The following is a 25,845-nucleotide window of genomic DNA, read 5'->3' as shown; positions in this document are numbered from 1 at the left end:
AAGTACAATTCCAAGGCCTGAGAATATATGCTTTGAAGGGCAGGATAAGAAAATCTCCTGACCATGTACCTCCTATGCCTGCTGGAGGGAGGGAATATTGCACAAGGAAGAATAGACCACTTCCTTCCACAACATCCCCAAAATGACATATGGCCACATAACTCTAGATTATTCAACCAAATGTCACCAATAGGATTCCATCCAATATTTTCAACACTCTCTTGTTTGTTCCAGCACTGGTTTCCTCAGAAATGCCAAGCAGTGGCCTTTAAAGATTCACAAAACAGGACATAGGACATGCAATTTTATGCAGAGTCTGCATATCTCAAGAGCATTGTCAGCATTTTCTAGGCTTCATGGTTGATAGAAAAAATCCCGAAAATTCCAAAACCTGACTTCACATGCTTGTTTCGACTTTTCTAGCTGCTTCTGCAGTTTCTTGCTTTTCCAATTCTATGTTCTCTTATCACCATCTAGCTTCATTTTCTGTCACCTCCTAGTTTTCTCCTGTCATAAATTAACAAATAAATAAATTAAGCAAAATATGTTTATATGGTTTTAAGAAGGAGATAGACAAATTGTGGTAGTTTCAAAGAAAAGCAACAAGGATAATAGGAGGCATGGAAGGCAAATCTTAGGACATAGGGCAGTGGTTCTCAACCTGGGGTCCCCAGATGTTTTTGGCCTTCAACTCCTAGAAATCCTAACAGCTGGTAAACTGGCTAGGGTTTCTGGGAGTTGTAGGCCAAAAACATCTAGGGATCCCAGGCTGAGAACCACTGATGTAGGGGGAGCCGAACATGTTCAACCTGGTGAAGAGAGGACTCAGTGGTGACAGGATTCTTTGCTGGAATCTTATTGATGTCTTACATTAGTGGTTCTCAACCTATGGGTCCCCAGGTGTTTTGGCCTACAACTCCCAGGAATCCCAGCCAGTTTACCAGCTGTTAGGATTTCTGGGAGTTGAAGGCCAAAGCATCTGGGGACCCACAGGTTGAGAACCACTGCCTTATATCTTTGTAGACAGGCTTACGCTGTGAGAAATAGTGTTGCGCAGCTGTGCCATGTCCATGAGAAGAAGGCTACTTTATATTACTATGTAGCAGAGCCAGCAAAGTGCCCAATGTACATTGGTGCATAGTATAAATAAGCACACAATGCACATTAGTGTTGAAGCCAGTGCTGTCGGAGCTGATGTAGATTGCACATTGGTTCACATTGTGCACTAATGCATATCACAGATATGCACATTGCCATGCACCTTGGTCCCAATAAGCACTGGGCATTTTTGCTGGTGTATTGTTACGCATCTTCACAATTTAGTTAAGGAGTTTTTTTATCCCTTCTGCTCAGTAGCTAGGTAAACAGAAAGTTACATAAGTTACATAATGTAGGAGATCCTGAAGAATTCCAGTGGTATGCTATAAATATGAGCTGTGTCACAGAGAGCATAACTGAGCCATAGAAAAAATTTCTTAAGAGTAAGAGTAGTTCGACAATACAGACAATTACCTAGAAAGGCGGTGGTGTTTCTTTATCTGGACATCTTCAAAACTATAAACTGTCATATTAATTTTTTCTCTTTTGTCTGTTACAGGCGAATGGACACAGTTTTGTACATATGGAACATGAGAAAGCTGTATTACTACTGAAGAGTTTCCAGAATACAGTAGACCTAGTTATTCAACGTGAGCTTACTGTCTAAATATTTTTTATAAATAGTAAAATATGCTTAACCAGATCTAATGATTAATTAAATAAAAATTTATATATATATATATATATATATAAGAAACATTTTTGCCAATTGCTGGACCAATGGCAAACATAGTGCCAAATGTATAATATTATATGTTAGTACCGATCATTCTGGGGGGAAATAACTATATAAATATAACTTCCATGTGATTATATATTAGTTTTCATTGTAAGCCTCTGGCTATGCATTGGTGCCAGCTGCTATTTAATATTCTTTTAAATTATTTCTGGATGTCATGTAATTTCAGAACACAGAAGTACCCACAAGCTCTTTACAAATTCTAATGTCCATCCAAAACACTGCCTCAAAGTTGTTCATGCCTTTGGAAAGGACGCTACGTAAACATTACAATTCCATAAAGACTGACATATCAGTTTTAGACCTCAACCCTGCATCCCATCCACATTGCCTACATATCTGCATCTGGGCCCATGCTATGCTGAGCCATGTACATTCCCCTCAACTTAGTGAAACACCCCTAAAGCCAATCCATATAGCCATTCCATGCATGCAGGGGTTCATGCATTAGAGGGGAAAAACATAGACAACTAAAAGAAGATAAAATATACTAATTTGGGGTGCAATCCTATATGTACTTGGCAGATTTATTTAATGGGACTTCTACTTCTGAAGAAACGTGTATTGGATTGCACTTTAAATCCTCTATCATTTTGTTTTGCTTTTCCAATGCAAATGCACCTTAGAAAAGAGAGTTAAAATTTAAGACTGATTCCCTCATTAGGGGAGGGAAAAAGCTACATGTTTCTATGGATAGGCTGATTATTATTCAGAAAATGTAATTATTCAGAAAATGTGTTTTAATATTAAGCAGAATAACAGAAACAAGCATAGCAGATAGAATGTCTTTTTAAAAGAGAGTTTTCCTACAGCAGTAACTGAGTTTGCACATTATATGCTGGGGTTAAAAACTTTGACTAAGTTTAACCACAAAGCAGTACCTGTGTTTCCTGACCCCATGGTATACTGGATCCAAGCCATTGAAGTCTTTATTTCCTGACAGTTGTATATGAAAGCAAATTAGCAAACAGTTTGAGTGTTTCATAAGTTATACACTATACAGTAAGCCCTTAGTATCTGCTGGGAGTTGGTTCTAGGACCCCCTGTGATACCAATTCCATGGATGCTTAAGTCCCACTCTTTTTTATACAATAGCATAGTACAATGGTGTCCCATATATAAAAAGTCAAAATCAAAATTTACCTTTTTGGTTTTTTAAAAAAAAACTATGGATGGTTGAATCCAGATATGCAGAATCCGTAGATACGGAGGGCCAACTGTACTCAAGTGAACTGTTGTTTCCATACAGAGGATTGCTACACAGAGAAAGGTATCCCATACATAGACGTAGTTGGATCAGATATGGGAGTGCACTGCAAATATATGCTCAGCTCCAACAGAACCAGCCTCTTTTAAAAATGAGGGAATGTGGACCAGAGTTAGGAACACAGCAGAAGAACGTGGTGTTCATTCATAGGATCTGCTGCATTACATGAACACTTGGATCAGAGTCCGTTTGTAGCTGCTCCCTTCTAAATAGCTAAAAATGTTAGCATTAAAGGTGAGTCTGTTTATAAATAACACCATTAAGTCTTGCATCTATAAATAAAACAGTCTAGACAAGACTCAGATATTTTGCTTATATTGATGCCTTTAGTCCACTCACATAGACACGAGAAGCAGACAGTAAATTATCTTGAGCAGTAGGTGTGCTAGTATGACCAGGAAGGTTCTTTTTCTGTGAGTATTTCTTTTATATAAAGTCTGCACGTTTTATAGTCTAATCCAGATTTAACTATTTTTGTGGTATCAGACTAAGAGCAGAGTGGCTCTTGGTTTTGAAAGGTGACAGAATAAGCGGGTGTGTGTCAATGCCATGCCATGCTTCCAAAGACAATTGTTCAACTATTTAACTAGGGGATCTCAGTCTGAAATAATTCGTTATCAGTGAAAAGCACTGTATATTCCAATTTGAGTAGAAAAAGCTTAATTATGTATCAAGTGAAGCAGGCATTTGTTGATCCATTTTTCATGGGACTTTGTAGAGCCTCTAGACACAATATTTCATCCACTGCTGATATTGTATCAGAAACAGATCTGAACACTTCTCAAATAATTTATTCCATAAATTAGATGAAACTTTTACAGCGAAAAAGGTTTGCTTTGAATGGTTGCAAAGATCACTACTCTTCATTTCTTTCATTCTAGATCCCACACCTGTTTACGTAACCTCCATCTGTCCTGACCAATTCTGTTGTCCCACTTTTTCAGCTGCCTTTAAAATGTTCCAGTTTCCTCCTTGCACTTGTTTTAGCTTGATTTCTTAAAAGCCTTTGAAGATATCTCTCCCCCTCCCATCACTACAGCATTATAAAGTGCAGGTAAATTTGTACTATGAAGTCAAAACGGGGGAAATTGTCTTAATCTATCTTGAGTTGCATCAGAATGGGCTGTTTGGATGTTTATTCTAGCAGACATTTATTTGAGAACAAAACTATAAAGACATGCTATCTCGCTGTGAATGTCCATATTGGTACACATCCAAAGACTCCTTTTTTGCTGTTGCTCAAAAGGCTTTATTAATGAAGCTCCACCAGAGAGCTAGACACCAAAGATATCTTTGACTGCTTCCCAGTCCAATCATTATGCCATTTCTTGTCTGGTAGAAATGTAACTGAACCGATAAGGATGCATTTTGAGGAGGCAGTATCTTGTTCTGAAAATCCAGAGCCTTGTTTCCTGGTCACTTCTACTTATTTATATTTATAAATCAGAAACTATTTCATTTATTCTCTCCCATCACTCTCATCAACCTGGAATGACAAAGAAGGGTAGACCAAAGGTTTTGATTACAAAGACAGAGGCAGTGTTTGGAGCTGAGGTCTCTTGGAGAATGCATAGTTCTATGTGAGGATTCAGAAATAAGTGGCAGAGAAAGAATTTGATGGTAGTTGTGAAGGAGGAGATTGAGCATGGAAAGCAAAGGAAATCTCAGTTCCTGGCATCCTTATCCAAGTTGCCTAGAAATTCTCAGCAGACATTTTGCACTATTTTTGCATGGGCACATTTCCTTGTGAACAACCCACTGCTGTATGAGAGCATCGAAATCTATTAAGGGCCCTCTTGCATGTACCTAATGTTAGTCTTATCATTAAGTATTTCAAATGAAGACTTTTACTCATATGCTTTACTCTTTTGGATCACATTGATTCCATTGGATTAAGAACATAAGAAATATTAGCATCAAATAGCATTCTTCCCCTCCTGCTTACCTAAGATACAATACTCCTGTTAGTATCTTTTCCTTATTCGTAACTCAACCTTGAATGCAAATCAGCAGAATCTCTGGATAAGTAACTTTTGGTGGCTATCATTCCTACAATCCTTGGCTGTTATTCAAGCTCTTAAATGCATATGTTCAAATGGAGCCTTAGTTCTCAATTAATGCCAGGTTTTCCTTCTTCGAAGCAAGTACATAATTTTAAGGAGAACAGGACAAGAAATGTGGGGAAACAGTAACATTTTTGTTGTTTTTGTTGGGCACCTTCAAGTTGTTTTTGACTTGTGGCAACCCAAAGATGGCCAGAACCCTATTGTGGGGTTTGTTGCACTCTAGCACTGGATTAACCTTTTCAGCCAACACCACACCAGAGTCCAGTACTCCAACAAAAATGTTTATTAAAGAAAGTATATAAAAAGCAAAAAAAGCAAAATAAAAATGAGTCAGTAAAGATATAAAATGCAATTCTCAAAAGAGGCCAGAGTTCAGTAACAGCAATAAAAAATGCCAGGTTAAAACTCAAAACCCAGGAATCCAAAAGCATAACACTAATCCAAAGGTATATCCATGAACATGAAGACAGGAACTTATTCAAGGTAATGTCTCCAAGGATATATAGGCATAAACAGGAACATGAAACAGGAACCTTGACAATACATGAACCAAAAACTTGGAATCATAAACAGGAGACCGATCTCCTTTAGCAACACTGGCTCCCCTGAAAGGCCGAAAGCAAACCACTTAATTCAATCCCTCCAAGACACCCATGACATCATGCCTAACACATCTGGACCTCAAGGTCCTATCTCACATCCTCTGAGAATATCTAGTTTGCCTGCTTTTCATGCCCTGCATTATCAGGTCTAATCTATTCTCCCTTGAAAACTCCTCATCTTCCCAAGGCCTTTTCTCAAGTGAACGGGTATTTTCATTTTCCCCTGTTGCCTGGGAATGAGCTGAAGTATCCAAAACATTAGCCTTGTCTGCCTGTAATTCCCTCCAAACACTCAACTCCTCATTCAGAACCCATCATCCCTCTCATCCTCTGAACATTCAGAAAAATCCTCTGATGCTTGCCAGACCACAACAGGGTTTACTTGGCAAGATTTGTTCAGAGTGGGTTTACCTTACTTTCTCCAGAAGCTGAAAGAGATTGAGCTGCCCAAGGTCACCCAAACCTATTCCATGGGTGAAATAGGATTCAAATCTCTAGAACCATAATACAATGCAGTTTTATCTGTATTCATATATACATTTAATTTCTTTATTTGGTTTGTGGCTAGAGAAACCCCTATTACATGTCTGTAAGCAGAGTAATCAGGTACTTTATAACATTGTTGAACAATCCTGGCAGATGGATGAAAGCTATAACATTTTTCAGGATATATTTATATGTCATCTCTCCTGGATTTAAGACGTTTTATGTTAAAATAGAAAATAATATTTTTTTAAAAAAATGCTTCAGTTCCAAAAATAACAGGAACATTCATCAGAGGTATGTAAAACAGGGTGTATATTTGGTTTAAGAGCAAAAGACCAAAGCTTGAATTGAAACAGATTCAGACTTTCCCAAAAGGATTTAGTATTCTCTGAAACAAACTGACTTGCTTTCAGTCTGCTTTGGAGATTTGTAAGGATGCATAATCAGTATAAATTTAGCCACTTGCAGCTAGTGCATGCATGAAACCAACACAAGTAAGGCTAGCCTTTTAATGGCTACATATGTGGACCAGAGACCTAATGGGTTTGTCTGGCCATTTTAGCAGCCTTTTTCATCATGGCAGCAAAGATATTGGGTTTTTTATATATGTATTTTAAGGCAAACAAGGGTATATTGAGATACATATTCTACATGGCATAGCTCTTGCAAGCGTTGAATCTATATTACCTTTGAATTCCAAATTTCTTCTTCAGCCCATCCAACATTGTCAGGTTTTAAAAAAGGTAAAGGTTTCCCCTGACATTAAGTCCAGTCATGTCTGACTCTGGGGGTTGGTGCTCATCTCCATTTCTAAGCCGAAGAGCCGGCGTTGTCCGTAGACACCTCCAAGGTCATGTGGCCAGCATGACTGCATGGAGTGCCGCTACCTTCCCGCCAGAGCGGTATCTATTGATCTACTCATATTGGCATGTTTTCGAACTGCTAGGTTGGCAGAAGCTGGAGCTAACAGCGGCCGCTCATGCCACTCCTGGGGTTTGAACCTGGGACCTTTCGGTCTGCAAGTTCAGCAGCTCAGTGCTTTAACACACTTCGGCACCGGGGCTCCTTAATCATATCCTGATTAGGACCCTTTATTGTAACACTACCCTGTCTCTCATTTTTGACAATGGTTTTAAGAATACATCTGTGGAATTCAAACGTCATGTTGAAATGCTTACTCTCCAGTACCCACCTTCTCGTTGGAATTGGATTACACTGTATTGATTGCCATAACGACAATTCTGTTAGCAGCAATACCCACAGTTTAGCTCTCTATACAAACCTATGTATCAAGTTAAGACTGAAAGGACAAAGACAAACTGACATTTTCTCATTTTTGCCTCCAGTCAGTATGACAGCTGTTCAGGGACATATTAGGACGAGACCACGTTGGACATTAGTACATAGCTTCTAAACAGTACTGATGTTTCAGCAGAAGTTCATTTTGCAACTATGCATGCGGCTGGGATATATTCCTAAAGCAAAAATTCTACAAAGCTGACCTACAGAACTGTAATTTTCCAAATCCCTGAAACATTTTTTCTTGTAGCAGCATTAATATCATGTCAAAAGCTATCTAAACTTCAGATAGCTGCATCCATTCAAACTAGTCAGTTAATAGATAGATGGATGGATGGATGGATGGATGGATAGATAGATAGATAGAGGCAACTCTAAAGTTGTACCCAATTCATCAGACAACAAATTGTTCCATTACTATTTTAATATAGGTACTTATTGAAAAACAGCAGGCAGTAAACGCCATCTGGATGCACCTGTTTGTATCTTAAAATAAGTGGAAGCCGTCTTACTTTACTATTTTTACTTTTTGATGTTTTATGCCTTCAACTCTAACTTATGGTGATGCTTTCATAGGTTTTCTTGGCAAGATTTATTTGGAGGTTTGCCTTCCTCTGAGGCTGAGATTGACTTGCTCAAGATGACTCAGTGTGCTTCTACAGTTGAGCAGGGACGCAAACCATGAGTCGAACACTCAAAGCATAACATTGCACTCAATATATTCATCACCTAAAATCAATGTGATAACCAATGCACTACTTTAATCATACACAACCAAGATCAGTAGATTCAGAGTTGTGTCTAAGAAACAGCTCATACTTTGTATTTGCTCCTGTAGAAAGAACAGTGTGTCTTCTCACACATTTCTCATCATTGTCTTTATCATAGAATACATGTTCCCCAACATTTTCCAGCTACACACGTCTCTCTTGGTTTCAGCCAGTTCTATCATATCCCTGCATACTACTCAGGACTTGCTTATAAGCAACAGATTAGTCATGTTATTTCTAATCATTAACCACTATTCCATTAGAAATATTGTGTGTATGGAAATCTGGAACAAAAGAGGCTCTCTAGAGAATACCTACTTTTTTACACTGCCACTGCAACTGATGTGAAATTCTTCTAAATTAAGCATTCTCTTCTTGCAAAAATCTGTGACACCTTTTCCTGATTAAAAAGACTACTCAAATATAACAAGTTTGCAAGAGCACTGAGCTTTCTGACTATAACATGCCTCCCTAGGAAATGATTGGGAAACAACAGCAAATGTTACAACAGTTGACCCTCTGCATTTGTGGGTTTGACATTTGCGGATTTGATTATTTTCAGATTTGATTAAAATGTTGTTGCTAAGAAGCTGACCACAGAGCCATGCCAGAGAACCTAGAGAGAAACCCTCTCTAGGAATGTCTTAAGTCCTTTGAGACAATTCTGTGGTCAGTTTCCAGCAAAAGTTGAGTACAGAATCATGCAGAAGGATCTAGAAATTCCTAAAAAGGTTTTTTTTCAAAAAGGTGTTCTTTCAAATATTCACATTTTTTCACTTTCCCAGGGGGTCTATGCCCCTAACCCCAGTGAATGTGGAGGGCTGACTGTATGGTATGCCTATTCCCTTGATAAAGTTCAGAGAGGACTACTATTCAAATGACCAGCTAGCAACACAAGAGTTTCATGTTTATAGCATTTGTGTATTCTCTAATAAAAAAAGAAAAATTTATATCTTTATAGGGCATTTTCCTTCTTTTAGGAATTACCATCAAATATTTTGATTTCATTTTCTTTCTCTTCAGTCACAGCTTTCATTTTTTGCCTTGTGTTCCAAATAGGAGAGAGGTACAAAAGCAACTTTCAGACCAGTTCTTTGGCTTGGATATAAATGCATTGAAGGTGGAATTTTAAAAAGAGCTTTGCGATGCTTGACAATGCTGGGAGTCACATCTGCACAGTGTAACAGTGACACCCAGAGGCAACGCATATTTTCCTCAGTGTACGGATTTTTGATAATCAGATTTCTAACTCTCTTTATAAAAAAGACTTTTAATTCACTTTTAAAAATGAGTCCCCCTTCACAGCCTTTAGGAATCTTTCAGATGTGCATTGCATATAAAATAACTACATGAATACACAGCATTTCACTCCATTTATAGTAGTATTCATGCCCCCTTGGAAAAGCTTTTATTCTGAACATCAACAAGCCACAGCAGTTTGGCACAAGAGGCTGAATTTTTATACATTGGGGCCTTTCTTGCCTCTTTGCTAGCTTAGGTGGCATAATATTGGGTAAGAGAAAAAGAAATTTACATTTTCTACTTGTGAGTACTGTAATTGAGTCAAACCAACAATTTACTTTATTACAAATTTTACCATTTTATAAAACACGTTTAATTATAGAGATAGCTGTATTGTAATTAATATTTTGAAACAATTGTGATTTTGAGCTTAAATTATATACAGAACTGTCATTTTTGTATGTGTTACAAAGATTGCTATATGACAAAACTGTACTTTTCAGTTCAATTACAGTATCATTGTAAATAAGGCTGAATGAAGATTCATTTACTACTTTATGAACATAGATTGTGAATGTATTTCAATGTTTTTTGCAGTATACCGATTTACTGAACTTGAAAGCTGCTTCATTTTACGTGCAAAAAGGTACTTTAAAGCTCTATTTTAAAGCAATTGATTCAGTGAAATCAATTATCTTTAATTTGCACATGCAAGTGGTATCCTTCCCATTTTACTTGTGTATTGACACTAACTGGTAAGGTGCATATTGTGTCTAGAATGCATTTTGCAGATGCTTTCTGTACATAAAAAGAATACAGGGACTCAAACAATGCTGTGCAGCGTATAGCAGAGCCATTTTCGGCTTTGATGTACTCAACCTTTTTCAGTATTTAAAAGAAGTGTTTTGAATAATATATTTAAAAGTCTATTGTATAAATAAAGTCACCTTATTGTAAGTATTCTGTCTTTTTAAAAAAGTAATTGCAAGACATAAATATTGCCAAAAGCAAGTTGATACTAATTCGTGGCCATTGGGTCAAGGGCCATGTGTTTTTATTTCTGGCTCCCTCATTTCTCATGTTTGTTTTTTTAAATGCATCAAAAGTAGGATCACAATGTCCAAAATGATAAAAAGGGCACTTTCAGTTGTTTGCTTTCCCAAAGTGGTAGCCATACAAATAGTAAGAGCTGTCTGTCCCCTTTGGGTTTGGCATTCCTGACATTGAATTAGCAAGAGGTTTTAGCTGCTGCTACTTATACTGTAAAGTGGAAGCATTTGGCAAAACACATGGGGAATGTTGTGCGTCTGATATGCTGTGGTACTGCCATGACCACCATTTATACAAAGACTGCAGCTGTTAGAAAAATATCATGTCTGCTTCCCAACACAATGAGGTGCATCTAAGCATAACTAACACTGTGCCAGATTAAGTCCAATTACTGAAAGCACACACTATGGTCTAAAGGAATGCAATCTAGAGTGCATTAGGAATACAGATTTCCCATTACTCTCAAAGCACAGGGCATCCAAGAACGGTTACTTTTACATTGCCTATTGCCAGTCTGCAGCTATTTAATTTTTTAAAAAAACATGCTTGCTACTACCTCCATGAAAAACAAAAGACATTTCATTAAATGCTTCAAGATTATCATCAGCTAAAGTCAGAAATGCCTGCAATCTTTTGGAATAGTGGAAGAGGTTCCACTGATCAATAACTGCCTCTAATTTTCTTGCAATGGTTTTGGCTGCTTGAGGAAATGCTACAGTACCTTTCAGCCAAGTGACTGGAGCATTTGTCTGATAATATATAGGCTGAAATTATGTTGGCACACTATGTGAGCAGCTATGGCAAAGAAAGCAGACAAACTGCCAGCTCTACCTGTCTATTTCTTCAATGCTTCGCTTCCTTAACAGCTGCTGCATCTGTTGCCTTTATTCGTTTTACTGTTCCACCAGCATATTTCTTCCTGTCTGATGCCAATGCTTTCACAAGCATAGTGCATAGAAGATCCTGACAATACACTAGATTTTAAAATAGGTCCCAAACATTGTTAGCTCACTAGTAAAGGCCACTGCTTAACAGAAATTTTATGTATACAGTAATTACAACTGAAGCTACAATCCTATGGCTATGAAATGGCATGAAAGCAAGTCTAGCAGGACAACACATAAAACTAGATTTTCAGTTAAAAAAGAGTTAAACTCTTTCTTATAGAATAGATTGCAGTTATGTGGATTCCCTTTCGCAACTGCCAGATCCATTGCACTTAGCAAGGAAATGAATGTGCATTAACATCTCCAGTTGTACCTCATATACTAGGAAAGCTTTCTCTAATGTGGCAACCATTGTGCCCTATTAACACCAACCACAAGGCTCTCTTCCTGCTTCACATTTAAAGAAATTAAAGGTTTCTTAGTATGATATAAAGTATTACGCTGATATTATTTGGCTTCACTTTGATGTTACTTCCAGCTACCTGCCATCTTCCTGTAAGTATTTTTACACTTTATTTTTAAAGCTCATATGCTGGCTCTCAAAAGACCAAAAATAGTAATTCCGAAATAAGCTTACTCTAAAAGACTGGGAACCAAATGGAAGGAACCTTGAAAAAGATGGCAAATGAAAAGACCATCAGCCATAGGAATGTGCAGACCTGTATCCTGTTCAGGTGAAGGAAGGAAAACAAGAGGATCCAAGAGGCTTCTAAAAGGATAGCTTGCAGTTTTAGAACTCAAGCCTATAACTTTGTCTTATTCCCAATTTAGTAAATGTATCTTTTAGCTTCACCAGATTTTGAAAATGTCTGTAACACACTAAAAATGCTAAACAATGTCAAAAAGATTGTGGGTCTCCATTAAATTGTCATTTCTAGTTAATAGCACTCCCTTATGTAAACTGGTTATGTTTTAGTTTCTTTTTTCTGGCACTGACTAAAACATTTCTGGCATTTGTGTGTCAACTATAAGGCATACCTAGCCACCCGATAAAATATCTAGAGCTATTCTGCTGTGTATCTTGAATTTGATTTTTCAAATGTGTGTTAAATACATTCCAATACAATATGAATGCAATTTTCAATGTATTTCTTCACTAACCAGTCTTTGAGACAAAAATGTAATGTTTAGATCGGTACATTCATTTAGATTTTTCAGCAAACCCCTTTTTATGCTCTTTAAAATTAGACAAAATGAAAAGGGAATGTTGAACAACTAAGAGGGGAAAAGCTTAAAACCTCAAACCAGCATATTGGATGTGCTCAAATTCACAGATGCATGCACATTCATGCGTGCCACACAAATGTGTATATAGAGGCATGTAAGTTAACATTCTTCTTGATCTAGCTCTTAACAGAAATTCCATCACATACACTTCATAATTCAAAAAAACAGTTCTCAGACAGAAGAACTTCAGTCTTCAGAGAAGATCTTGCATACATTTCGATTCAAATGGACAATGGATCAAGTAGGAATCCTGCTTCTTAAGTATTCAAGCACAGCATCTGTTCCCTTGGCAAGAATGGTTACTCGGGGAGTACGGAAAGGATTTCCTTCCAGCAAAAGTGTCCTGAAAGAAGGATGAGAAACCAAGGAGGATTACTGTTTCTATTAAGGCATCCCTTGATATGTGTACATACAACCTGCATGCATTAAAGCAACAATTAATATTTAAATCCTATTCTTTAGGCAGAAAAGCCACTGAAGGAGACAAGTAATTTTAGTCAAATGTACCTGTCATTTATATTTGTCATCTTTGATTATATGTGCCCCCTTTCAATCACATAAGCACTCATGCAGAAACAAGACAAGCCATGGAAATACATTCTCAGTCTGTCTCCTCTAGTATGAATACCTCCCAATTATCCTGACAATTTGAAATGTGCTTTAAAATGTCTGTAGCAAGCTATGACCATGGTTAGAGGGAGCATGTTGATGTTCTTTTAACTTGCTCTTGATTCTTCCATGATAGGAATGGGATCTATTTATCTCTGTCAACTCTCCCAAACTATATGAAACTTCACTAGAACTTTGGCAGTTTACTGAGTTTTAAACATGCCCACACAAACATATATCTTGAATAACTTGTAGCACCATCACTTAAAACCGTATTTGAAGTTGTTTGTTCTACCCCACAGAGTGAGAAGATTGTATGCTGACACATTAAGTTGTATTACAACCATGCCTATAGGAGTACATGGAGGATCGTGCTGTAATGTCTTTGATAGGCCAGGTTTGTTATATTGTCCTAGCCCAGTGGTGTCAAACATGTGGCCCTTCAGCTGTTTGGCCCTCCAACTCCCAGAAGCCCTAGCCAGCTTGTCCAATGGGCAAGAATTCTGGGAGCTGAAGTCCAAAACACTTGGAGGGCCACACATTTGACACCACTGTCCTAGACTAAATGCGGGTAGTCCACCCGAGATTTTCTGTTGGGAGTTTGAGAAGAAAATAAGAGTAGCCTGTGGTCTCTAACAAGAAAGGAATTGTGGAAGAATACAATCTGAATTTTTAAAGCCTTCTGTGAATCCAAATTATTACCTAGGCTTCTTAATATTCATTTTCAAACTTCACAGCCTCTATCAGAATACATAGTTTCAAAACTGCAACCATCAGAAAAGACTGGATGTTCTCAATGCTCATAAAGTTCAATTCACCTGAGACTGGTGCAGTTCCCAAGTTCAGGTGGTACATGCAAGATATCATTGTTCTGAAGATCAAGGGTACTAAGCTGGTCCAACTTCTTTATTTGTAGAGGATCCAGGGATCCAACCTGATTATTGCCAAGGAGGATTGCTTCAAGGGTTGGGATGCGGTAAAGGATGTCTGGAAATACTTTAAATCTATAAAGGAAATGCCACAAACCATTATTTAGTATAATTACAAGTAAACATCACTACAGAAAGAAATACAGGGCTACTACTGAGCAGCAGTGGTATTAATTTGTTGTGCTGTACCTTTCAGTCATTTCAGACTTAAGGCAAACCTATCATGGGGACGGTAGGTATTTTCAATGCAACAAGAATACTCATAGGGTGTAGCACATCAGAAACATTTTTTAATTTCAGTTGAGACCTTGTCTTCTATGAACAAAAAGTCCTATGGAAGATTTTTGATCCAGCAATGCATTTTTGCAGGTGGGATGGAGAAGAACCCATTTCAGTATGTCCCTCGTCTTCTATAGAAATGTGGTAGATCCTCCAGAACAGGGGTTCCCGAATTTATTTGGCCTACTGCTCCTTTTTCAGAAAAAAATATTCAGCATCCCCCCTCCCGAAATCTACTTTTTTCTTTAAGCAAACAAACAAAAAGATGTAGTGCCAAATTTGCTTTCTTTTATGTATCTATAATTCAGCTTACAACACGGTAAAGAAAGATGTTGTTGTAAATAAGACACCTTGAAGCTGGAAATTATAAAATTATAAAACCAGGCAAAGTAAGGGGCTGGGCTGTGGCACAGGCTAGTTAGTAGCCAGCTGCTATAAATCACTATGATCAAGAGGTCATGAGTTCAAGGCCAGCCCATGTCAGAGTGAGCACCCGACAATTAAAATAAAAAATAGCCCTGCTCGTTGTTGACCTAAGCAACCCGAAACACAGTTGCATCTGTCAAGTAGGAAAATGTAGGGACCACTTATGTGGGGAGGTTAATTTAACTGATTTACAACACCAGATGAGGAAGTACTTCATCAAAAAGGACTCATCACCACAGTGGATGATGAAGCAGCAGCTTCTCCTGTGGCCGGAATCGAGCATACCCTCACAAAACCAGAAGCTGGGAAGTTAAATAGCCTCTGTGTCTGTCTGTCTGTGTGTTGTTTGTCTAATGGCATTGAATTTTTGCCATATATATGTACATTGTGTTCCGCCCTGAGTCCCCTTTGGGGTGAAAGGGGCGAAATATAAATACTGTAAATAAATAGTAACATTCACATTACACACAAAAAAGTAAGATAATGAAAGATAACATTAAAATAAAATTACAAATGGCATTAAAATAATTTAAATGGGAAGGATGAACGTGGTGCACTGCTATCAATTTTTTAATGTTTAGATGTATTTTTTCCAGCATCATGAATTAGAAAGTTTAAAATACATATTGCACTTGCACTATTATAATCTAAATTAGACTTCATACATGTCATCTAGTTATAGTATCATATTGTAAATAAGTCATTACATGCACATATTCTTGCCAGTGGAAAGACTTCCTGACAATGCGTGACATTCTCACCTGCCAACACTTTTTTTGTTATAACTTGCATTTTTATATTCATTTGGAAAAGAAAACCACTACTGCAATTTTAGCTTTATGTTACACAACAAATGAAACATATATGAACAGTTTTTTCAAAATGTTCTTCTCTTTATGTTTCCACTGCACTGGCGCCTTACTTTTATTAATTGCACCCCAGGTTACTACTGCCCCCCTAATCATTCAGGTGTTCCCTGAGGGGGGGGGCAATATCACCCACATTAGGAAGCACTGCTCTAGAACATCAAGGTGGTAACATCATGAATTTCAGTGGGAGAGTGGGGATACCAAAGAATGTTGCTTTTTAAGTTGCGGAACTTAAAAAGCACTGCAATGGTCTAAAACCAATTCTGGTTCCAACCCAAAAAGTAGTTCTCATAAGAACTTTTTTCCTGGAAAATACTTCTAGTTCTTCCCTCCCCACTTCCCTATCTCCTAAAATGAGGAGAGAAATCTTCCACAAGTTTTCAAATATAATTTAAATTTTATCTTTCCACCTGGAGTAATTTCCTTGCATATGCGCTGGAATGGTAAAAGCAAAGGGCACAATATTTCAACAACTCTTGAGCAGAGATTTCCATTTCCTAGATGGAACCTATTCACACACAGCATTCCAGGAGGCTCCTTTTCCTATACATTATACTGTTCATAAAAATACACTACTGTGATTGAATATGTGAATGCACAAGTCTGGTGCAGGATCTCAAATAAAAAGAGCAGTGCCCGTAGCAATACAAAACATGCCAGCTATTTAATAACCATTACAAAATAACCTTGGTATGATCTTACCGGTTAAAAGCCAGATTGATTATTTGTAGTTTTCCCAGTGCTTCCATTTCATCAGGCAGAGATGTCAAACAATTGTTTCTAAATTGTGAGAAAGAAAACACCTCAATTATTTTAACTAGAGGACATTATTTTAACTGAACTGCTTTGCAATATATAAACTCTCAATAAAAGGTAAAGATTTCCCCTGACATTAAGTCTAGTTGTGTCCAACTCTGGGGGTTGGTGCTCATCTCCATTTCTAAAACGAAGAACCGGTGTTGTCTGTAGATGCCTCCAAGGTCATTTGGCTGGCGTGACTTCATGGAATTCTCAATACAAAAATTGATTCTTATTCTAAATTGGTCTGAAAATTCCTTTCCCTAACATGGATCAACCTACACGAGTATCACGTCTGTATAAAAAAAAAATGCATCATCACTGATGGATGAATCCATATGAATGGAATTCCCATATTCAGGAGATACTTCAAACTACTATGAGTTTGGGTCAAACTCATGGTAGTTTCTCCTATATTATTATTATTTGAGGAAGAAGGGTGATTTGGGGGTTTGATCGGTTGCTCCAAATTATGTACTGAACACTGACAAGTACTAGGAAATAAAAACCAGAGATTCAATCGTGTTTCCATGGAGAGAATGTGGCCATAATGAACATTGTGGGATGAATTGGTCCTTTATTGCACAAACCTAGCTTTGTTCCCTTCTTTTAATCCTGACCATGGATTTAGCTAATGTTAACCCTTACATCTCATTTCATTATCCTATCAAGTTAACCTCAGACTGTGTCACATTTATTGCAATATTACAGTAAGCTGTAGCTGGACATTCTGAAGTGAAATTAATAACCACATACCTAAATGCAAACAACTGAGCTGACCTTTATCAACAAAACATTTTCAGAGATTTTCATCCTTAACAGGATAGGTCTTCTGTATTAGACCAAGCCATTCCCAAATATTTTGCAGACAGCTCATGACAGTGTCTTGTTGTTTATACTTCATGACCCTTCCAGCTACTGCAAACATGTAGAAAGCCTGAGAGAAATAGCAAGGGATATGGACATCCCTGATAATCGAAATATTTCTGTGCTTTGCCTTTGCAAGTCCAGTTCTGCTACACCAATGCTTGTTGCTGATTAAAACCAGAGTTCGAAAAAAGGGATTTAGATGTTCCCCATGTTCAACTGTCCCCAACTTGAAGCCTTCCAGGTACATTGAACTACAGCTTCCATTTTCCTACCTAGCATGTTGGAGAAAGCTGTTATATCCTTGATTCTGCATCAGTTAACATTTCATCTATTGCTATATTTATCAGGGAAAAATATTCAAACAATATTAAAATTCAAAGATATCTTTATCACCTACCTGACATCCAAATGAGTCAATCTGTAAAGCATACAGAGCTCCAGGGAAACAGAAAAGAGCTTATTGAAGCTAAAATTGATATCACAGACAGTTTCTTTTAATTCCACAATTCTGCAAACAATAAGAAAAAGAAGCAGTCTTGTCAACTATCTGGCTATTTCCAAGAACTAATTAGAAAATCTGCATATTGTAAGCTGTAGCTTATTCACACCTACAGATACACTTTGAAACAGAAATCAGATTTCAACTGAATTAAAACAAATGAATAAAATCTAAAACAAAACAAATACTGCTGAACAATTTTTCATGTTGTTATTAAAAGTTATGAATTGTTACAAACTTACTTTTCTTTCAAAACAAAGTAAATCTATCTGCTCAATTTCATCTCAGTGGAAAATATGATGGCTAGTAAGAGATGTTGCCAAAGAGGTTAGAAAGTTACTTTTAAGAATGAATCTGATGTACTGAAGCCACCATGGGTCCCAGAGCGTTTTCCGCTCCTTGTTCAGTTACAGATAGCTTTAGTGTGTTTTTACAGCCATCCTTCTTTACAGTAACTTTCTACTCTCTAGAACAATGGTTCTCAACCTATGGGTCCCTAGATGTTTTGACCTTCAACTCCCAGAAATCCTAACAGCTGGTAAACTGGCTGGGATTTCTGGGAGTTGTAGGCCAAAACACCTGGGGACTTACAGGTTGAGAACCACTGCTCTAGAACAATGGTTCTGAATCTTTGGTCCTCCAGTTAACCAGGATTTCAACTCCCAGAAGTCCCAGCCAATTTGGGCTTCTATCAGAAAATCTGGGAGCTGTAGAACAAAACATTGCTGGCCATCTGTCACAATTGCCATAGCAAAGAGATTTAAATTACAGTACTTGTATTGATCCTGAATTGTCTCATCAAGCTACAAATTTAAACCAATTTCTTCTTTTTGAAACTAACAATAACTGATAATTTAAAATGGGAAGCAAACACTCACCTATCGCGTCCCTCTCCCCCCCCCCCCCCAAACACACACACTTGAGCTAGGAGAATGGCAACAATGTAACCTGGACATTCATTCATGTAGCAGTAAAACGTGGTTTAATGTTATGTCCAAACCAGCTTACTGCCATTATTAGTTAAATGTATATATTATTCAAAAAGAATAATATGAATTAGGACCTAAAATGTAAACAGAAATGAAATAATACATTTCCTTCTAAGATCATGAAATGCCTATGCTGTCTTTACAATAAGAAGGGATTAATATTTCTATGGCAAAAAGTAAGTACCTTGCTGGAATTTCAGTCAGATGATTCTTGCTGAAGTTTACAGTAGTGACTGGATTGTTCCCAACTGCATTTAGCACTTCATCTGGAATTACTGTCGCCTGCTTCTCACTAAATATTTTGCAAAAGTCATCTCATTTAATAGGATTATTATTCACTTTATTTATAAATCACTTACTATAAGAATATGCCTAACTGATTACAAAGGCATCTACCATACAATATAAACAACATCAAAAAGATTAAAGTAATTTTAAACACACAAATACCAACATACAGAGCAGGGGAAATACTTTTAATTAGAGTAGGGCTGCAATAATATGCATGTTGTAAAGAAATTTGTATTGTGGGGGGATCGATAGGACTGCTATATTATTATTATTATTATTATTATTATTATTATTATTATTATTATTATTATTATTATTTTATTATGACACAGCAAAAAGACAGATATGCTGGATTTCGTATCATAAAATCACAAGTCGAACACTTCCCAAGTGTCTAGGACTGTGTGATGTATTTTCGGATGATGCGTGCAGATCCGAGTAGGGTGGCCTTTTGCAGTTGGCAGATCGTAATTTTGTCAATGTCTATTGTTTCCAAATGCCGGCTGAGATCTTTTGGCACGGCACCCAATGCACCGATCACCACCGGGACCACCTGCACTGGTTTCTGCCATAGTCTTGAGGTCCTGATAGCGGCTGAGTTTTTCCTGTTGTTTTTCGTCAATGCAACTGTCACCTGGGATGGCAACATCAATGATCCAAAGCTTTTTCTTTTCCACAACTGTGATATCTGGTGTGTTGTGTTCCAGAACTTTGTCAGTCTGGATTCGGAAGTCCCACAGTATCTTTGCGTGCTCATTTTCCAATACTTTTGCAGGTTTGTGATCCCACCAGTTCTTTGCTGCTGGCAGGTGGTACTTGAGGCATAAGTTCCAATGAATCATTTGGGCCACATAGTTGTGCCTCTGTTTGTAGTCTGTCTGTGCAATTTTCTTACAGCAGCTGAGGATATGATCAATGGTTTTGTCGGTTTCCTTGCACAGTCTGCATTTTGGGTCATCAGCTGATTTTTCTATCTTGGCCTTAATTGCATTTGTTCTGATGGCTTGCTCCTGGGCTGCATCATCATCATCATCATCATCATTATTATTATTATTATTATTATTATTTGAAACACAACAAGATAAGTCCACAGCAGACACTCTGCTGGCTGTTGTATTGGATCACACATCAGACACTTCCCAAGTGTCTAGGACTGTGTGATGTATCGGCGAATAATGCGTGCAGATCCCAGTAAGGTGGCCTTCTGTAGCTGGCAGATGGTAATTTTGTCAGCGCCGATTGTGTTTAAGTGCAGGCCAAGGCCTTTAGGCACTGCACCCAGTGTGCCGATCACCATTGGGACCACCTTGACTGGCTTGTGCCAGTCTTTGCAGTTCGATCTTTAAATCCTCATATCGTGCCAGCTTTTCCAGTTGTTTCTCCTCAATCCTGCCATCACCTGGGATTGTGACATCGACAATCCTTACTTTGTCTTTTAACATGATTGTGAGATCAGGAGTATTGTGCTCCAAAACCCTGTCTGTCTGAATTCGTAAGTCCCAGAGTAGCTTGACATGCTCATTCTCTGTAACTTTTTCTGGCTTGTGATCCCACCAGGTCTTTGTTGCAGGCAGATGGTATTTGTGGCACAAGTTCCAATGAATCATCTGAGCAACGGTGTTATGCCTCTGCTTGTAGTCTGTCTGTGCGATCTTCTTGCAGCAGCTGAGGATGGGATCTATTGTTTCATCTGCTTCCTTGCAGAGTCTACATTTGGGATCTGTCATCGACTTTTCAATTTTGGCTTTGATGGCATTGGTTCTAATGGCTTGTTCTTGGGCTGCCAAAATCATGCCCTCATTCTCCTTTTTCAAAGTTACATTTGTGAGCCACAGCTATGTTTTTTTCTTGGTCAATTTGGCTCTCGATTTTTCCCAGGAACTGTCCGTGGAGAGCCTTCTTTCGCCAGTTTTCTCTTCTGCTCTGGATTGTGCTTTTACAGTATTCACTTTGTCTTTTGCACTTGAAGCAGTTTACTACTGTTGACTTCCCTCAATGTTGGTTCTTGACTGCCTTTCACATAATCTGCCAGGGCATGTTTCTCTCCTTCTACCGGTTGTTTCACTTGCAGAAGCCCTCTGCCTCCTGATTTCCTGGGCAGGTAAAGTCTGTCGACATCACTACGCGGGTGTAATGAGTAGTAGATTGTCATCAGTTTTCGTGTTTTTCTGTCCAGATCATCTAGCTCTGCTTGTGTCCAGTTCACAATTCCAGCAGTGTATCTAATGACAGGTATGGCCCAGGTGTTGATAGCCTTGATCGTGTTTCCGCCATTTAATTTGCTCTTCAAAATCTTTCTGACTCTTTGGATATATTCTTTGCTGGCCACATTTTTCACATGCCCATGCTTGATATTGTCCAACTGTAGTATGCCCAGATATTTATAGGCTTCAGGCTGATTGCATTTTATGGTTTGTCCATTTGGCATCTCTATGCCCTTGCTGTGAGTAATTTTCCCTTTCTTTAATGCCACTGTGGCACATTTGTCTAGGCCGATTTACATACTGATGTCAGTGCTGAAAATTCTGACCGTGTTGGTCAGCGATTGGATTTCTGTTTCTGATTTTCCGTAAAGCTTTAGATCATCCATGTACAGCAAGTGGGAAATTTTTGGTGAATTTCTTGCTGTTTGGTAGTCCAGGTTTGTTTTCTGTAGAAATACTGACAGAGGGACCATTGCAATGATGAACAGCAGTGGTGACAGTGAGTCACCCTGGAATATTCCTCTCTTGATATTAACAGTTCCATAGCTTTCATTGCCCACAAACAACTCAGTTTTCCATTGTTTCATTACATTTTCGGTGAATGTCCTAGTATTTTCACAAACCCCGATGACATCTAGACATTTGATAATCCAGCAATGTGGCAGTGAGTCAAATGCTTTTTTGTAATCAATCCAAGTTGTTTGTTTTGCGGCTTTTACAATTCTCCAGTATCATTTTGTCAAATTATTATTATTATTATTATTATTATTATTAGACTCAAAGAGGCTAACAAAACTTAAAACAGATACAGCTAATTTTTCCACCCTACATCCAAAATTAAAATCAGTTAAAAGACAACTAATAAAAATGAATAACAAATGTAGACAACAGAATACAGCAAACGTACTTTCCACCTAAGCAGCCTGTTGTCAAAGGTTTGCCAAAACAAAAAGATGTTCACCTGCATAATCTCTCTATGAAGGGAATTCCAGAGCCCAGGAACAGACAAGAAGAAAAGTTTTGCCAAGTTCCCATGAGATGTACCAGTGAGAGCAGTGGGACCAAAAGAAGGGCCTTCCCAGGTGATTTCAAAGAATAGCTATGCTCATATAAGGAGCTACAGTGCTTCTGAAAGCCTGAACCTGAACTGTGTAAGAAGGCTATGTAAATCATAGCCAGAATTTTGACTTGTGCCAATAAACAGCCTGGCAGCTAACAGAACAATTTCAATAAGGGGGTTGTGTATCATCTGTAGCAGCCCCAGTTAATGATCTGGCTGCAGTTCTTTGTACCAGATTAATTTTCTGGACAATCCTTAAAGGAAGCCCTACATAAAGCATGCTATAAGAATATAAATGGGATGTAGTTCAGAACTGTGTCACTATAGCCATATCCAGCATCTCAAGGAATTGACATGGCTAAGGAACAAGACTTAACTGTGCAAATCCATTCTTAGACACCACAAAATCTGCACCTCCATGCTTAGAAGTCCAGCCAAACTGAAATCCTAATTCTTCAGGAGACTATCCAGTAAGAGTTCAATCTCTACAATGTCACAGTAGTAATTGATGCCATTTGATTGGCTTACTGGCCAACACACATTTTGGTGATTCAAATGTTAGCCCTGTTCCTGGATATATTGGGCCTGCTGATTCCAAAAATGATACCAATTTTCCCCTATCAACTTTAGTTTTTGAGATAAAGAATATATGCCATCTACCAGTCGCCAGCTGCTCACCCATAGAAAACCATAACTAACAACCGTATCTAAGAAACTAGAGCTGATGTGGTCTTTCCAATGCAATTTTTCATTGTCTGAAAAAATTCAGAAATAGGCCTAAAAATCAAGATACCAAGAATTCTTTTTGTTGGGCTGTGTAATAAATAAGGCCTCCGAGGATGTGTTTCAGAGGTCAACTGGACACACATAAAGGAAGGTCAGACAGGCACCCAGCCCCTGAAGTTTTCTAGGCTTTGTACATCAGCATTTAATTCCAGGTCCTAGTTTAGTAGCCAATAGGAAGCCAATATCTATTTGATAGATAACAACATTAGGAATTTTTTTTGCTAGAGCTGTTCCTTTTTGATACAACAAAATAATGTATAAAAATAACATACAACACTAGAGAGTGACTAGAATCTTATAAATCCACCTGCAGCAAAAACTGTGTGCTCCAAATATAGATTTCTTTTCAATGCATATTCCTGCCTTTAACTAAGGACTGCATCACTACTCAACCTAGTCATGGTATTAGGGTAAAAAGGTATATTTAAAGTTGCAAAAATAATATGCTACACTGTGTCATGCATGAGGAAACTAATGGGCAGGAGAAAGGAGGTTATGCCGCTGTCCTTTCATTCAGGTACTGTTAACAGATGGCATTGTTAAAACTGAAAACTTGCAATGTTCCTGTAAATACATTTTCTTCCAATCATAAAACATTTCTACCTATAATCCAGAGTTTTCAGTGCAGTGAGAGCATGCAGGTTGACATCCAACTGACTTGGCAGGGTCATTGCTGTCACAGGCAATACTCCATTTGGCCTAATTTCATTATCATCTAGTAAATAAAAGTAAATATGTTAAGTATGTGAAATACATTAGTAAGTCTTTAAAAAATATCCAGCTCTCTCAATACATGTCTGCAGTCCTACTGAGTGCAACTGATTTTAAAAAAGTGTAAAAATCTGAAACAAAACAAGGTGAATGCTACCTATTTTTCAAAATAAAGTCTTTGCCTTCTTGTGTCATTTTTCTTTTCTGCTGATTTTTGTTTTGTTTTCTATACAACCTGAAATGCTTACTTCAGTGCCATTCACATCTCAAATTACAAGCTCTTTTGACTAGCTAAATAAATTTAGGCAATGAAAAATTATACAGCTGGAGTGATGACTGCATGGTATCCAGCTCAATCTGGCTACAGGGTGATACATATGTGGATATGAAACAATGCGCTTTCACTAACACTTTAGGAGGAGGGAATGTTTGATGAAAACCTTTGTTCAATTCTGAAGTCTTTCAGAAGCCATCTCCAATTGAGAACTGGGCATTAAACACACAGCTTTACTACTAACATCCTCTGGTGCAAACCGTTCAATACACAAAGAAAAATAAATGCAATTTTATGTTTCACTCCTCCACCATCAGGAAAGCAAGTATTGGTAAGCATGCCTAAGCATATATGGACTCTTCCAATATAATCAGTAAACTATTTGAAACAAGTATGTTTAGAATCAAGATATATAGTATGCATACTGTATATACTCATGTATGCATCTAGATATTTTAGTCAAAAAATTGACCTCAAAAACCTGGACTGATTTATCTACGGATCAATGTACATAATGTTCCCTTAGCAATTCATGAAAAGCACAGAAATAATTTAAAGGTGAGCCTCAATTCTTTGACCCTAAAAATGTCCTGCAATTAAAGTCATGGGTGGTCTATTAGAAAAGTAGACCAATCTATTACAAAATGCTTTAGAAATGTTCTCAGACTTCTACAATGGTTTGACATGCTGTTTGAGGAGCCACTGTATCCTCCATTCAGAGTTAGTTATGACTGTGATCAACAAATAGCATCATTTCAATGGCCACACCTTCCTACTTAGATTCTACAAAATAATTATAAACATTACTTAAATATGTCATAAAATGGTTCTTTTTTACATAGATAAGAAGAAATCAAATGTAAGCAAACATGGATGAATGGAGTTTCTAGTCACACAGCAACTTTTGAAAGAAAGGCCACACAGCTAGCCCAATATAATTAGAAGTATTTCCCTTATCAAGAAAAAAAACACTTACCTTGTATTTTATTTCTGAGGTACTTCAATATTTCTTGTGTTCCTTTCTAAAGTGGAAAGAAAAAAAGCACAGAAAAGCTTGTCGATTACCACATGTTTGGATCCTAAAGGGGAAAGAAATAACTGCAGCTATTTTATCAATTATGTATGCTTACTTGGAGAATATCCCTTCGGATTGTTCTTAAAGGGTTTCCTTCCAAAGCTAGGAACTTCAGCTGTGAAAGGTTTCCCAGTTTACAAGGAAGGCTGCCAAGAGAAAACACTCTTTTTAAAAATTAGCTCAAATCAAAAGCACAATTTTAGAAGCAGGCCAAATTACATGGAATTCCATACTTCATAATTAGAAAATATTTCATCCTGGTTATTAGTTTACAAACTAATAGTATTATTTTTCAAAAGAAAAGTATATTCTTGATTCAAAATTCAGTCATTATATAAATCTGGATTCATTATTCCAAAGTAATGAAGTCTATTAGATATGGC

The 25,845-nt window shown here is 37.6% G+C and overlaps 2 protein-coding genes across 12 annotated transcripts in view; one reads left to right on the top strand and one right to left on the bottom strand.

The window, feature by feature from the left end:
• The window catches only part of lrrc7 (leucine rich repeat containing 7), a 645,519-nt gene that overhangs the window by 262,908 nt on the left and 356,766 nt on the right, over window positions 1–25,845 (top strand). For 10 of the 11 annotated variants that reach the window (XM_008118416.3, XM_062978160.1, XM_062978163.1 and 7 more), the window contains one exon: window positions 1,598–10,529. The exons of the other annotated variant lie outside the window; for it this stretch is intronic. In XM_008118416.3, the coding sequence (XP_008116623.1) occupies window positions 1,598–1,705 (108 nt within the window). In that variant the 3' untranslated portion in view covers window positions 1,706–10,529. Of the gene's footprint in view, window positions 1–1,597; window positions 10,530–25,845 lie in introns of those variants that run through there. 11 annotated transcript variants of the gene reach the window in all.
• lrrc40 (leucine rich repeat containing 40) overlaps window positions 5,439–25,845 on the bottom strand; it is a 35,208-nt gene continuing 14,801 nt past the window's right edge. The window contains exons 8-15 of the mRNA XM_003225840.4: window positions 25,518–25,608; window positions 25,364–25,409; window positions 24,006–24,117; window positions 19,246–19,353; window positions 17,971–18,081; window positions 16,608–16,685; window positions 14,221–14,406; window positions 5,439–13,136 (exon numbers count right to left, since the gene is read on the bottom strand). Of these exons, the coding sequence (XP_003225888.3) occupies window positions 13,031–13,136; window positions 14,221–14,406; window positions 16,608–16,685; window positions 17,971–18,081; window positions 19,246–19,353; window positions 24,006–24,117; window positions 25,364–25,409; window positions 25,518–25,608 (838 nt within the window). The 3' untranslated portion in view covers window positions 5,439–13,030. The remainder of the gene's footprint in view (window positions 13,137–14,220; window positions 14,407–16,607; window positions 16,686–17,970; window positions 18,082–19,245; window positions 19,354–24,005; window positions 24,118–25,363; window positions 25,410–25,517; window positions 25,609–25,845) is intronic.

The sequence above is a fragment of the Anolis carolinensis genome, chromosome 4 (assembly GCF_035594765.1).
Source record: "Anolis carolinensis isolate JA03-04 chromosome 4, rAnoCar3.1.pri, whole genome shotgun sequence".
Lineage (NCBI taxonomy): Eukaryota > Metazoa > Chordata > Lepidosauria > Squamata > Dactyloidae > Anolis > Anolis carolinensis.
This window is presented reverse-complemented; position numbering and strand designations above follow the sequence as displayed.